This window comes from Bos taurus, chromosome 4, assembly GCF_002263795.3.
Source record: "Bos taurus isolate L1 Dominette 01449 registration number 42190680 breed Hereford chromosome 4, ARS-UCD2.0, whole genome shotgun sequence".
NCBI lineage: Eukaryota > Metazoa > Chordata > Mammalia > Artiodactyla > Bovidae > Bos > Bos taurus.
The window spans coordinates 101,188,913-101,203,598 of record NC_037331.1 but is presented as its reverse complement, the minus strand read 5'-3'; the positions used below and the strand labels follow the sequence as shown (position 1 = coordinate 101,203,598).

The following is a 14,686-nucleotide window of genomic DNA, read 5'->3' as shown; positions in this document are numbered from 1 at the left end:
GGCAGGTGTCAAAAGTCCATTTTAAATCTCTCTTCAGAAGCTTTGACTTGATTTGGTTTTACTGCTCAATGTACAGAGGCCCACTTGGATAAGTTATTATCAGTCACGGTTTCGATATGTTCTCAGATAAACAGGCAAATTCTAGGAAGTGGCTAAAGGCAAGGTCATTGAGTATATTTAAATCAGGCCCAGCTTGATAGACAATAAGAGGATGTGGTAGTGAATGCTTCTGGTTCACCATTATTTAAAGAACAAGTAGTCTTGAAGTGGTTTATGTGCCTTTCTGGTGGGGACATTCTCTTTATTTGTGTGTTCTGCCCTCTTGGTTTGTGTAGATCCCTCTAGAAGTAAGATATGAGGGAGTGGGAAAGCATAACCCAGCATGGATTTACCTCCAAATCTAGAGAGCCAATGACAGTCATGGACAGCCAAAGCAGGGTTTGCCTGGGGCTTCCGAAGACAAAATTCTGGAGTGAGCATCTCACAGATGGTCTGATTTCAAACTGTGCTTAAGCCTCAGGGCTGTTCAGAGTCCCAGAAGGATTTGAGTTTCTTGCGTTTCACTCATTTATTTGTTTAAAATCAGGTATTGTAAACAACAGAGACTGACTCTATTTTTGGTGCTGGAGCCGCCACGGGGAGGAAGAAATAGTTTTTCATGTCAAGAATTCACACTGGAAGTTAATATCTTAATCAAAGTCCATTCATCAAACAAGAGCTGAGCCGATTCAAATGGATTCTGTTAAAGTGAAAAGTGAAAGTGAAGTCGCTCAGTTGTGTCTGACTCTTTGCAACCCTATGGACTGTAACCAGGCTTCTCCATCCATGGGATTTTCCAGGCAAGAATACTGGAGTAGGTTGCCTTTTCCTTCTCCAGGATTCTGTCAAAGATTAGTTTAAAACATCCTTTGTCCTATCTATGTTATGACTGAATAGAATCTCACATTTACTTTTCTTGAAAGAAATTAAATCATCTGCTATGGCTTCCCAGGTGGCTGCTGCTACTGCTGCTGCTGCAGCTGCTGCTGCTAAGTTGCTTTATTCATTTCTGACTGTGCGACCCCATAGACAGCAGCCCATTAGGCTCCTCTGTCCCTGGGATTCTCTGCCCTAGTGGTAAAGAACACGCCTGCCAATGCCGGAGATGCAAGAGACATGCGTTCAATCCCTCAATCAGGAAGATCCCCTGGAGGAGGGCATGGCATCCCACTGCAGTATTCTTGCCTGGAGAATCTCATGGACAGAGAAGCCTGGTGGGCTACAGGCCACGGGGTTGCAAAGAGTTGGACACGACTGAGCGACTCCCACTACCACTACCGCAACTGAGCCACTTAGCGGGTACACACTACTACTGTCACTAATGCTACTTCTCCCGCTCCTCCTTCCTCTTCTCTGTCCTCCCTCCTCCTCTTCCTCCCCTCCTCCTCCTCCTCATTATTAAATCAGGCTTCAGGAGAGAAAGGCAGGCAGAGCTGTGATGCTTTTCTGCCTTGCAAATGCAAACTCTTTATACATGAGTAACATAGGCCCAATTAAATTATAGGTCATTATACTGCTACCCGTAAACCACACACTATGTAGACTCATTGGTTTCTGTGATGAAATAAAATTTAACTGGGCCCTTGAATGAGTCATGTGTATGTGTGTGCTAAGTTGCTTCAGTGGTGTCCAACCTTTTGTGACCGTACGGACTGTGGCCCACCAGGCTCCTCTGTCCACATGAATCATTTAAGAGATGTTGAAACAGGACATTGCAAGGTACAAAATATAGAATCATTTTACAGCTTTAAGGCTGTCCTTTGTAATGTGAATTAGGATTTATATCCTTACTATCTTTTAGTAGAATATCTTGCAAACATTCACAGTCTCCACTTGCATTCTCATCCAGCAGATGAGCTTGTAACTCTGATGAACCCTGCCTCCCAACCTGCACCAACAGACTTGCACGCTGCAAAGGTTAGAGATCTGCTACTGCTGCTGCTAAGTTGCTTCAGTCATGTCCAACTATGTGCAACCTCATAGATGGCAGCCCAACAGGCTCCTCTGTCCCTGGGATTCTCCAGGCAAGAATGCTGGAGTGGGTTGCCATTTCCTTCTCCAGTGCATGAAAATGAAAAGTGAAAGTGAAGTTGCTCAGTCGTGTCCAACTCTTCCCGATCCCACGGACTGTAGCCTACCAGGCTCCTCCATCCATGGGATTTTCCAGGCAGGAGTACTGGAGGGGTTGCCATTGCCTTCTCCGGGTTCAGTTCAGTTCAGTTCAGTTCAGTCACTCAGTCATGTCCAACTCTTTGCGACCCCATGAACTGCAGCACACGAAGCCTCCCTGTCCATCACCAACTCCTGGAGTCCACCCAAACCCATGTCCATTGAGTTGGTGATGCCATCCAACCATTTCATCCTCTGTCGTCCCCTTCTCCTCCTGCCCTCAATCTTTCCCAGCATCAGGGTCTTTTCAAATGACTCAGCTCTTCACATCAGGTAGGCAAAGTATTGGAGTTTCAGCTTCAGCATCAGTCCTTCCAATGAATATTCAGGATTGATTTCCTTTAGGTTAGCGACCTACTAACTACTATTTAGAGTTAGTTTCTTCTGTGATATTATTATTCAGGACTAAATTAAAAAGAGAAAAAGGCCTGTGGAAATTGAAGGAGCATTCAGTTCAGTTCAGTTCAGTCGCTCATAACAAAACAACAGTGAAACATTATGTTGAACACTTATTTACCAGGAATGTGCTGTCTTACACACAGCTCCTCATTCAGTGCTCATTTTTAGATTAGAAAATGGTTTAGAGAAGATAGCTTCAGAGCTCTCAATGTCAAATGTGTACTAATTGCCAGAGTTCATATTGGAGCTAAGATTTTTCTGACTCCATGTCCTCCTTTATGGACTACGCTTTATTGTCTTAATATTAAGTGGTACAACTCTCAGGTGATTCCTGTTCCAAATGAGAAGATGAGATTATATGATGTCAGTTGTCTGGAAGTGGGAACAGAAGCACCCAGCTCATCCCTTCCGTCCACGAGGGGTGTCTGTACATAGGAGGTTGGGATGAGAGGAGTCTGTTACCAGCCTGAGAGAGACAGAGGGTCATAAGGAAATTGATTGAGAGGATGAAGAAGCTTGGAGACACAAGGGAGGAATTTAACCCTTAAGGATTGTAAGTTTTTGAAGAGACCGTTTAAAAAATCTATTGACAGGAACTGCAGGAGAGCAGATAGCGATGAGAATGAGATGCAAGTTGTGTTCAGGGAGCTGTCTTCATGGCAGTCCACCTCTCCCCACCCCTCTCCCCAGCATCTCAGGGTACTGGATGTGTGCAAGTGGAGGGGGAAGGTGTGGTCTGGAGTTCTTGGAGGCCCCTATTGGTGACTTTAGCAAGAGGTGCTCTCATTATGGTTGTTGAGAAAGTCATAATGAGGATGTTTGTGACTTAAGTTCAGAGCATCAACTTCCAGTCTACACAAGGAGCTCATTCTTGATGTTTCAGAGGAAATCAGCAAGAAGGCAATAGCCTGAGGCCATTGTCCCCATTTTAAAGGACGTTCAATGCTTGCTGAGTCCTTTGCAGGGACCTTGAGGGGTTCCTTGGAAGTCAGGTTTGGAACCCCTGATACAGAGCTTACATTAGTCCTGGAGGAACTTCAGGCAGATGTTGGCACATCCATTTTTACCAGGTTGTTAGTCTCGTCTATGCTCTACCAACTTTCTTGGCAAACTTTAATTTTAGAAAACTAATGGCAATGCTGTTCCCCAGAGTCCAAGGAACAGCTTTGTCATCTTCCACCTCCGGTCAGCCATTAACGGGACATGATATATTTTGACGTCAAAGGACGTATTTGAATTACTTGACTTTCATTTCATCTCTGTGCACGTTTCTCCCCCTGTGTTCTAGTCGTTTGTTTTCACGTTATCACTTGGCCTGTAAAATACCAAGTGCGAGAAGATCCGGGACAGTCATGACACCAGCCAGGCTAAACAGTTTGCCCCCGAGGAAGCCCGGCAGCGTGTTAGAAGTGTCTGGGGAGTTCCTGTGTGTGCCCTGGTCTCCGTTTTGTGCTTGTCAGCAGCAGGCGCTCGTGTTTATTAGGCAGAACCTCAGCTGAAAGAACAAGCTTCAGAATCACCATTAGACCGATAAGAGCTTATAGGATACACTTATAATGTGCCAGACATTTTTCTAAGCACATCGCCTGTATTTATTGATCCACCAGTTCTCTTAACACCCCTGTGAGGTGAATACATTGTTATCCCCACCTTTCCCACGAGGAAGCTGAAGCACAGTTTCCCGATTGACTGGTAACTGGAACTTGACTTCTGAGCCAGTCAGCCTAAGTTGGGGTCTGAGCTCTTAACCACTTGGTTGAGCTGTCTCCCATCTCTACTCTGTTGAAAAAAATGTTATATTAGTTTTCACTGTATAACAAAGTAATCAGCTATACATGTATGTATGTGTAGAGTTGGACACGACTGAGCGACTGAACTGAACTGAACTGATATATATATATATATATATATTTATGTGTGTGTGTATATATCCCCTCTTTTTGAATTTCTTTCCCATTTAGGTCACCACAGAATATTAGGTAGCATTCCCTGTGCTATACAATATATTCTCATTGGTGTCCTATTTTATACATAGTATCAATACAGTATATATGTCAATTCCAATCTCTCAATTTTACCCACCCACCCTCTTTCCCACTTGGTATCCATGCATTTATTCTCTACATCTGTCTCTCTATTTCTGCTTTGTAAATAAGATCATTTATACCATTATTTTTCAGATTCTACATATATGTATTAATATAGGATATTTGTTTTTCTCTGATTTCACTCTGTGTGATAGTTTCTAGGTCTTTACAAATTACCCAATTTTGTTCCTTTTTATGGCTGAGTAATGTTGTATATATCTACCACACCTTCTTTATCCATTCCTCTGTTGATGAACATTTGACCTGATCTGGGGCACTATTTGATAGCAGCCCAGACTCCAGGAACCCTAGTCAGAGGCTGGAGTTAAGCCAGGTACCCCAGTTAAGAGGCTGCTGCTGTTGGAAAGGTGGGAGGTGTTGTGGGTGCTGAGAGAAGATGGGAGATGATAGTAGGAGAGCGAATGTGTAGGAAATGGGAAAAACAGCATGTCCAGTGGTTGGTGGAGGTCTCCATTCTGGAGATGAAGTGAGATAATATTTGAGAATTCGTTTGGGATCTGGAAAGTTCCATAAGATTGGTGGGACAGTAGTGTGTGATGGGAATCAGTGGGTTTGGATGAGAACTTGGGAGGCAGAAGTGTGTGGGCAGAGAGCAGATACCGATGGGTTTGAGAAAGGTGGCTCACACTGGTTAGTGCATGGGGAATCCCCCGGAGGAGGGCTGCGGGACTGCTCCACAGTTCCTCTCTGCATCCCATTTCCTGCTCTGCAGCTGTTGTGGTGGCCCAGCTCTTGACTCAACATCTCAGACCATTGGAGAGGACTGGAGCTTACTGCCACTAGAGCCCCCAAAAGCACTGTCTCAAAAAACTTTTTGATGGAACTCTTCAACCTCTGCCCTCTCTCTTCTCCTGTTACAGAGTCTGTTGAGCCGCCATATACTATGCTTCCATCTTCCCTCTTATCTGCTGAATACTCACTAACTATAATCTTTGCAGTTCATTAAGGTGAACTTGACATTAAAAAGATCAAGCCCCTCGTAGGACTTCCCTGATGGTCCAGTGGTTAGGATTCGACGTTTCCACTGCAGGGGCACGGGTTTGATCGCTGGTCGAGGAACTAAGATCTTATATGCTGTGTCGTGAAGCCAAAAAAAGAAAGATCAGGCTACTCTTAATTTCAAAATGAGCATTTGGTGCAAACATTGTGTGGTCACTCTGTTGATTCTTTCCTATCTACTTAACACTAACACCTAACATTGATATAATCCTTCCTTTTACTCATGCCTTGAACTACCATCTATTTACATATTAATGCACTTTTAAAATAATTATATTAATATTATTTTTCTAAAAATGATAAAACTGAGTAAAAAATAATCCCCAAATCCCACCAGGTAGAGGTAACCATCTCAGACAGCCTATTGAACCTTTTCTTCAGATCCTTCTCTGTAAAACCCTGAATTCAATATTTCACATGGAAGAGATTATGCCATATGTAAGTTTCCATGACTTTTTTTTTTTTCACTTAACAATATGTTGTAGTCAGACTTTCTTCTAAATGAAGATGCTCATTTGTATTATTTGTCCTGCATTCTCCTGTTTGTACCAACAGTTTAGTTAACCACCCCACTGCTGATTATTCATTAACAAGAGTCTGAGCACCACATAGGGATCATCTGACTCTGCTAATCCAGGCTCTAGGGCTTTGCTGTCAATCTTTGGGATCCTTGGCCACATATAATAGAATGAGCATAAAAGGGATGAGTAAAGAATCCAAGACTCTGCTCCCAGCTCTGTCACTCAGTAGCTCTGTGACCTTAACTCACTTCATGTTTCTGAACCTCAGGCGCCCTCTCTGTAAATGGTGGCATAGGGATGCGTGATACAAAAGGTCTGTTCTGCATATTCACAAGTGTGCTTCAAACTACATCTCCCATCCCAACTTAAATATTCATGTCAGTTTTATTCATCAGTACTCGTTAAGTTGGAATCTGTATGGAGGGAGTTATTATACTTTGCCCTAAAAGGAATTTTTAGACAAGAGAATGAAATTATTTCTCCTTCTTTCAGTGAAATTGTGTATGCGTGGGTGCATGTGTGTGTGTGGTGTGTGTGAGGCAGGGGTGGAGGTATCCGACAATATTTTAAAAGTATCACTCTGTCCTTCCATCCATCTTTTTCCTCCTTCTTCCCTCTCCCTCTCCTTCCTCCTCTCTTCTTTCCTTCCTTTTTTCTTTCTGTCTATATTTTCCTTCCTTTCTTCGTCTCCTTCCTGTCCCTCCCTTCCTGAAGTGAATTGAGGACTAATGCTCTTCTTTCTGCTTTAGTCAATGGGAAATTTCATCCCATAATACAAGATAGCAGAAGCCATAAAGACAAGTGGGATTGTGTCATACTAATTTATCAGAGAAATGTACTATTTCATAGTGGTGATGATGTAGATCAAATTATTTCACTAAACTGATGCCCATGATTAAACCATTTTGAAAATCTGAGTTAAAAACACCCAAGGAATCCAGGTAAAAACATTCTGAGGGTAAATAGGATGCTTTAGAAAGTTTGGTATGACTCCCTTTTAATTGTTCATTATCTATCCTGAGCCAGTTTGGGTTGAATTCTTTTAAAATGAATGAAATACTTCAGTCTCTTCCTAAAGAATGTATTTTGTACTTATTTTAACACTTTTTCTCCATTTGGGGGTGCTCAGTGGCATCATCACGGGCAACATTTATTTGTAGTTTGCTTTGACTGAGAAATGTTCTCAGGGAGTTTGAGGTGTGCAGAGCCATTTCTTTTTCAGTCCTGTGCTTTCTGGCTTGTTGGTCTGCTTTTCATGTTTTTCTGTCTCTTCTCAGAGCCAAGCCATTCTGGGCATATCTGCTAAAGCAGTTCTTTCCAGCTCTACACCACTTCTCACCATTTCAGATTAGCTACATCTGATTTATTGTGGAACTGAACACATGATATTATTGGAGTTTTTAATAAGTTACTAGTAAAAAAAAAAAAAACAACAAAAACGAGTAGGCTCCAGAAGCATTTTCTGCTCATTCCCATGTTATTACCTAAATTCCAGAAACCTGAGGTTTCCAGAGAGGTGTTCTCCAGATAATTGCTGTATTCTGGTCAAGAACCCATGATTCTGGTTTGAGTATTGACTCTTTTTCTTAGCAGAAAGAGTCAGTATTGCCTTTAGTCCAGCAAGGGGCTATGACTCTCAGTTCTGTGCTCTCCTTGATTTCTGACCTCTTGGTTCTTGTTTTGCAGTCCCCAGTCTGTTCCAGACCGTCTGAGGATCCGGGTGAACAAAATCAGTTTACAAGACTATGAAGGATTCCACTACGACAAAGAGAAACTCCGGGAAGCCTGTAAGTTGGAAGTGCCTAAGGGGTGTAATGGGATCAGCTCATTTTCAGTCTTTTGGTCCTCCTTGATTTGATGGATAGATTCATCTCTGTCCAGAAGTCATGGTTAAAGAAATGTAGGGAAGCGTAGTAACACGTGAACCCAAAGTGATGCCATATAGAAGAACATGGAACTAGGAAAGGAAATTAGAAGGAAGTAGTTCTGCTCTTGATGCTATGTTAGGATCTCTTGGTTTATTAACCAGTTTAGTCTCAGGTTTACATAAAATGAGAAAAGCAGAAAGTTGGTGACACCATATGGTATAATAACATCTAGGAAATTCTTAAGACAGCATGCATCCCTTCTTGAAGACTGTGTTACCAATTACTGTCCTCATTCTTCATGCCAGTGTGACAGTTATCTGTGAAGACACTTCCTTCACTTCTAGCTGTTATGTGATTATATGCCATCTAAGAAAGATCCACAGCATTGTAAATGTCATGGTAAAATGAGTCATTGATGAGGTGCCAGTGTTTCTAAAATCTTAAATTGAGTCAATGTATGAATTCCTTCTCAATGTTCATATTTTCCATATGTTTCTTTAAATATATAACCAAGTATTAGTTCACTTTGCTCATCATTTCATATTTATTGGGCATTTATTACATTCTAGTCACTATTTTAGATCCATGTCTGCATATGATATGTGAAGTAATTGGGGAGGGTTTACCAGAAGCAGTTAAGACTATAGGTGTGTTAGATATTAGGGTTCTGGGTTCCTTCCTAACTGTGGGAGCTGATAGTCAAGTGCAGTGAAGTTTGAGAAGATGAGGGCCAGTATCCAAGGGCACAGATAGGGATGCCAGCAGAGAGAAAGAAGTGTTGTGTAGAACCTGAGATTTATGAACTAAAACTCAAACTGTCTCCAAGTATGGACCTACCTGCAGGTGTAGAAGATGCAGATAGTTAAAACTGGCAGGAATGGAGTAGGGGGCACATTTTTGATCTTTGATTCTTGAACTTATAATCTGGAGTTGGGTGTATGGGAGGGAAGTCCCAAAATCCAGGACAGTCTCAGGGTGGGCAGGGACTTTGAGATCTGGGTGTGGCAAAGAGCATGGATTCACACCCCCACCCCCCAGCCCCCATAGTCCAGACACTGAACCTACCAGGGCATCCTGTGTGGCATTTCTCTCTCACCCCCTCACTGCTTCTTCATCTTCTTCAACCCTCTTCATCCCTTTCTGTAAACGTCAGTACCCTTTGGCTTCTCCCCAGTCTTCTCACTCCATCCTTCTCTCTCATTCCCTTTAGTAAGAATGCTTGGAGGTGAAGGAGTAGCAATTCCCTGAACTTCTGCATTTCCCCCTTCTGCCAATGGCACAGTGTATTTTCTAATGTAAATGAGATTACAGACTAGTGCAAAATCTCTGTTCACCTGTAAGGTGGTGGACCTATTTGTTTGCAATGGGATGTGTGGCTACAATGTAAACCAAACTGACTTTTAGAGGCTACTAATGATAAAGAATGGTGTTTTATGTTCTTTTTCTTACAAACTTCTAAACAAATAGCTTAAGTTTGAAAAATTACAAAGATCCTGGATCTCAAGCCAGAAATGTTTTGCAGCTTATGAAGAATCCTGAGGAGAGTCAGTTGGGAGTGGGGAAATATTTGAACTTTTTGACTGAAATGAGATTTGAGGCTTATCTGTGGATTCCAATGATCTGTCTTTTCTGGGGCATTATCTGTCCACTATTGCCAGAAGTAACTGTGACTTGAGTTTTTACAAGATGACATTTCCTGGCAAGTGCTCTACTCATCATCTCTTATGTGATAAAACATCTCTGTGAGGGAACTTCTGATCTGAAATTGGAGGAGGTGATGTGGTATAAATATAAGCCCAATAAATTCAGCCGTATCTTGGGACCCCAAAGAACAAAGAAACGCTCAGAGAGGGAATTAAAGCATTATCTCATTCTAAAGATTTGAGGAGAACAACATATTAGAAGTAAAAGTGACCAACTCAGTCATTCTATTTTTAATAAATGGTGATGATGCTTCTCAGTTGCAGTTGTTCAAGGAAGTTTGTCCTTGGGGATTTGTGAATTTATTCTTATTCACTCTCACCCTTTTTCCCTGGCCCCAACTTGCAAGAGACTACAGATGCGTGGGGAGACCAACAGTTCAAATTGAATACAAATGGGAAAAACAAGTTCAAATCTAAATGTGCAGTACATACCAAAATAGGTTATTTCAGAAGCGTTAATAAAGTGAAATGCAGAGAACACATTGAGATAAAAGGGACTCTAGGAAGGTGCTCTGACCTGCATCCCAGAAGAACAAAATGGGTGATTCCCACTTCAGTTGTTCATTTATCATCAACATCGAAGTCTAAACTAGAGCAATCCTACACTACTGGTTTAAAAAATTAGTTCCCTTTTTTGATTATATACCAAGTGATTCATCCAGACAGCATGTGGCTGTTTGCCTTTACTGTTTAATAGAATTTTGCTCATATGTCTGGCTTATTATTTATATTAGATTATAAACTCAGATGTTTGTTGTCTTACAAAGCCTTGTGTCTCTCTGTAAGGCAGGACTCTATGATAATCACAGAATGGCAGTCCTTTTAATGACTATGCTTATTTTGGCATAGAGAAAATTGGCTATTTTTTGATTGGGTTGTTTATTTTTCTGGAATTGAGCTGCAGGAGTTGCTTGTATATTTTTGAGATTAGTTCTTTGTAAGTTGCTTCATTTGGTATTATTTTCTCCCATTCAGAAGGCTGTCTTTTCACCTTGCTTATAGTTTCCTTTGTTGTGCAAAAGCTTTTAATTTTAATTAGGTCCCATTTGTTTATTTTTGCTTTTATTTCCAATATTCTGGGAGGTGGGTCATAGAGGATCCTGCTGTGATGTATGTTGGAGAGTGTTTTGCCTATGTTCTCCTCTAGGAGTTTTATAGTTTCTGGTCTTACGTTTAGATCTTTAATCCATTTTTAGTTTATTTTTGTGTATGGTGTTAGAAAGTGTTCTAGTTTCATTCTTTTACAAGTGGTTGACCAGTTTTCCCAGCACCACTTGTTAAAGAGATTGTCGTTTCTCCATTGTATATTCTTGCCTCCTTTGTCAAAGGTACCTTTGTCAAAGATAAGGTACCCATAGGTGTGTGGATTTATCTCTGGGCTTTCTATTTTGTTCCATTGATCTATATTTCTGTCTTTGTGTGAGTACCATATGTCTTGATGCCTGTGGCTTTGTAGTAGACCCTGAAGTCAGACAGGTTGATCCCTCCAGTTCCATTCTTCTTTCTCAAGATTGCTTTGGCTATTCGAGGTTTTTTGTATTTCCATACAAATGGTGAAATTATTTGTTCTAGCTCTGTGAAAAATACTGTTGGTAGCTTGATAGGGATTGCATTGAATCTATAGACTGCTTTGGGTAGTATACTCATTTTCACTATATTGATTCTTCCGATCCATGAACATGGTATATTTCTCCATCTATTAGTGTCCTCTTTGATTTCTTTCACTAGTGTTTTATAGTTTTCTATGTATAGGTCTTTAGTTTCTTTAGGTAGATATATTCCTAAGTATTTTATTCTTTTCATTGTAATGGTGAATGGAATTGTTTCCTTAATTTATCTTTCTATATTCTCATTATTAGTGTATAGGATGCAAGGGATTTCTGTGTGTTGATTTCACATCCTGCAACTTTACTATATTCATTGATTAGCTCTAGTAATTTTCTGGTGGAGTCTTTAGGGTTTTCTATGTAGAGGATCATGTCATCTGCAAACAGTGAGAGTTTTACTTCTTCTTTTCCAATTTGGATTCCTTTTATTTCTTTTTCTGCTCTGATTGCTGTGGCCAAAACTTACAAAACTATGTGGAATAGTAGTGATGAAAGTGGACACCCTTGTCTTGTTCCTGATTTTAGGGGAAGCCATTTCACGCCAGTCAGAATGGCTGCTATCCAAAAGTCTACAAGCAATAAACGCTGGAGAGGGTGTGGAGAAAAGGGAACCCTCTTACACTGTTGGTGGGAATGCAAACTAGTACAGCCATTATGGATAAAAGTGTGGAGATTCCTTAAAAAACTGGAAATAGAACTGCCTTATGACCCAGCAATCCCACTGCTGGGTATACACACCGAGGAAACCAGAATTGAAAGAAACATGTGTACCCCAATGTTCATCACAGCACTGTTTATAATACCCAGGACATGGAAGCAGCCTAGATCTCCATCAACAGATTAATGAATAAGAAAGCTGTAGTACATATACACAATGGAGTATTACTCAACCATTAAAAAGAATACATTTGAATCAGTTCTAATGAGGTGGATGAAACTGGATCCTATTATACAGAGTAAAGTAAGCCAGAATACTAATGTATTCTGTACAGTATACTAATGCATATATATGGAATTTAGAAAGATGGTAATGATAACATTCTGAAGGAGATCAGCCCTGGGATTTCTTTGGAAGGAATGATGCTAAAGCTGAAACTCCAGTACTTTGGCCACCTCATGCGAAGAGTTGACTCATTGGAAAAGACTCTGATGCTAGGAGGGATTGGGGCAGGAGGAGAAGGGGATGACAGAGGATGAGGTGACTGGATGGCATTACTGACTCGATGGACGTGAGTCTGAGTGAACTCTGGGAGTTGGTGATGGACAGGGAGGCCTGGCGTGCTATGATTCATGGGGTCGCAAAGAGTCAGACACGACTGAGTGACTGAACTGAACTGAATGATAACCCTGTATGCAAGACAGCAAAAGAGACACAGATGTATAGAACAGTCTTTTGGACTCTGTGGGAGACAGAGAGGGTGGGATGATTTGGGAGAATGGCATTGAAACACGTATAATATCATGTAAGAAACGAATTGCCAGTCCAGGTTCAATGCAGGATACAGGATGCTTGGGGCTGGTGCACTGGGATGACCCAGAGGGATGGTATGGGGAGGGAGGTAAGAGGGGAGTTCAGGATGGGGAACACATGTACACCCATGGCGGATTCATGTTGATGTATGGCAGAACCAATACAATATTGTAAAGTAATTAGCCTCCAATTAAAATAAATAAATTTAAATAAAAAAAAAAGAAAATTGGCTATAGTATTTTAAATACTTCCTATCCCTTTGCCATTAGCCACAACTCACCTGGCAGCTTCTCCTTTAAAATATAACAATACAGAGTGGTAGAGTTTTTTGCCGGTCTCTCCCTCTGCCCTTGTTGATAAATTTCAGACTTACTTATAACAGTTAAAGTCTTTTACCCTGGATTTATGAATTCTTAATCCTCAGGATAATGGTTATGATGTCCAAGAGAGGAAATTCTATTCAACATGAATTAGAACATAAAGAGAAAGTGGTCATCTTAAAAAAAAAAAACTCTTAAGGTAAGGCTATAATAATTATAGCAGAAACTCACTCCATAATCTGAATGAAGTATATAAATGAGTCCTAATAAAGCATATAATCGTATAGTCTAAGCAAAGGATAAACAGTTTTTTTTTTAATTTCTTATATTTCTAAGTATAAAAAGTTTCATTGACACATGGCATATAGGTTGGTATTTAGAATAACTTGATACTGGCCAAGATCTAACTCTGTCTCTGGTAAGCTGACTAAACTCTACTTCTGGCTTCAGCTTACTCTGCCTGTTTGAACGGCCATGATGATTCATATGATTCTAGGGCCTAAACACAAAAGTAAAAACCAGTTTGAAACTAATTGAAAACAGACGTAGCCTATAAAAGTTGAAGGTGCTAACATTTTTTGTATATAAAATACAATGTTCAACCACCCTTTTACAAACAGCATCCAGTACAATGGGTATTATCTGACCATTTACAATTTAGTATATCTATATAGTTATAATATATCAGTATATTATCTGACTGATTATGGCTAGTTAAATATTTAGGCAGTTGTCCTAAGGGACTTTCCTCATCTTCTGTTTAATGATTTAGTAAAAGACTTGAAATGTTTGGGTTTGCATCTTGCTTGCAACCTTGACAGAGTAATTTTACTGATGACCAAATGTCTCATCTCTCAAATGGGAATATAATTGCAGCCTCTTAGGGTGCTGAGGGTTAAATGTAATGTTGTATATGAAACCCATGCTGCACAGCCTGGCAACATTAGCAAGTTTTCCCAAAATGGTAACTATGATTGTTGGGGTTGCTGTTATGAAAGACGCTGCTGTGGCATTGCCCTTCAATCTACAGCTCTGGAAGTCAGTCTCAGAGCTGCTGCCCTGTTTTTATGTATCTTCTCACCAAATTGCACACATCATTGCCACCTTCCAACTCACTTCAAAAAGAGGATTGAAACACTAGCGTGTATTATAGGAAGAAAATATAAGTAACCGTTTGATTTACTTTTTTGTGGATGGCTGTGATGGCCAGATATTTCTACCTATGAAATCCTCATTTAGAGATCAGGTCAGATATCTACAAACTCTCTTAAGTCCCTATACATTTCCTTAAGTGCATCAACTGTTATCCATCACAAAATATTTAAAAACAAACTTTACTTTTGAATAATTTTAGATTTATGCAAAAGTTACAAGGATAGTACTAGGAATTCCTGTGTACCTCTTACCCAGTTTTTCTTGTTGTTAAACATTTTATATTTTTATAGTGTATTTGTCAAAGAAACTGATATTGCTTTATTACTG

The 14,686-nt window shown here is 40.5% G+C and overlaps 1 protein-coding gene across 2 annotated transcripts in view; it reads left to right on the top strand.

Annotated features, from left to right (window-relative positions):
- Positions 1-14,686, top strand: part of DGKI (diacylglycerol kinase iota) — a 514,234-nt gene that overhangs the window by 364,608 nt on the left and 134,940 nt on the right. For both annotated transcript variants that reach the window (XM_010804593.4, XM_024991169.2), the window contains exon 21: positions 7,922-8,022. In XM_010804593.4, the coding sequence (XP_010802895.2) occupies positions 7,922-8,022 (101 nt within the window). The remainder of the gene's footprint in view (positions 1-7,921; positions 8,023-14,686) is intronic.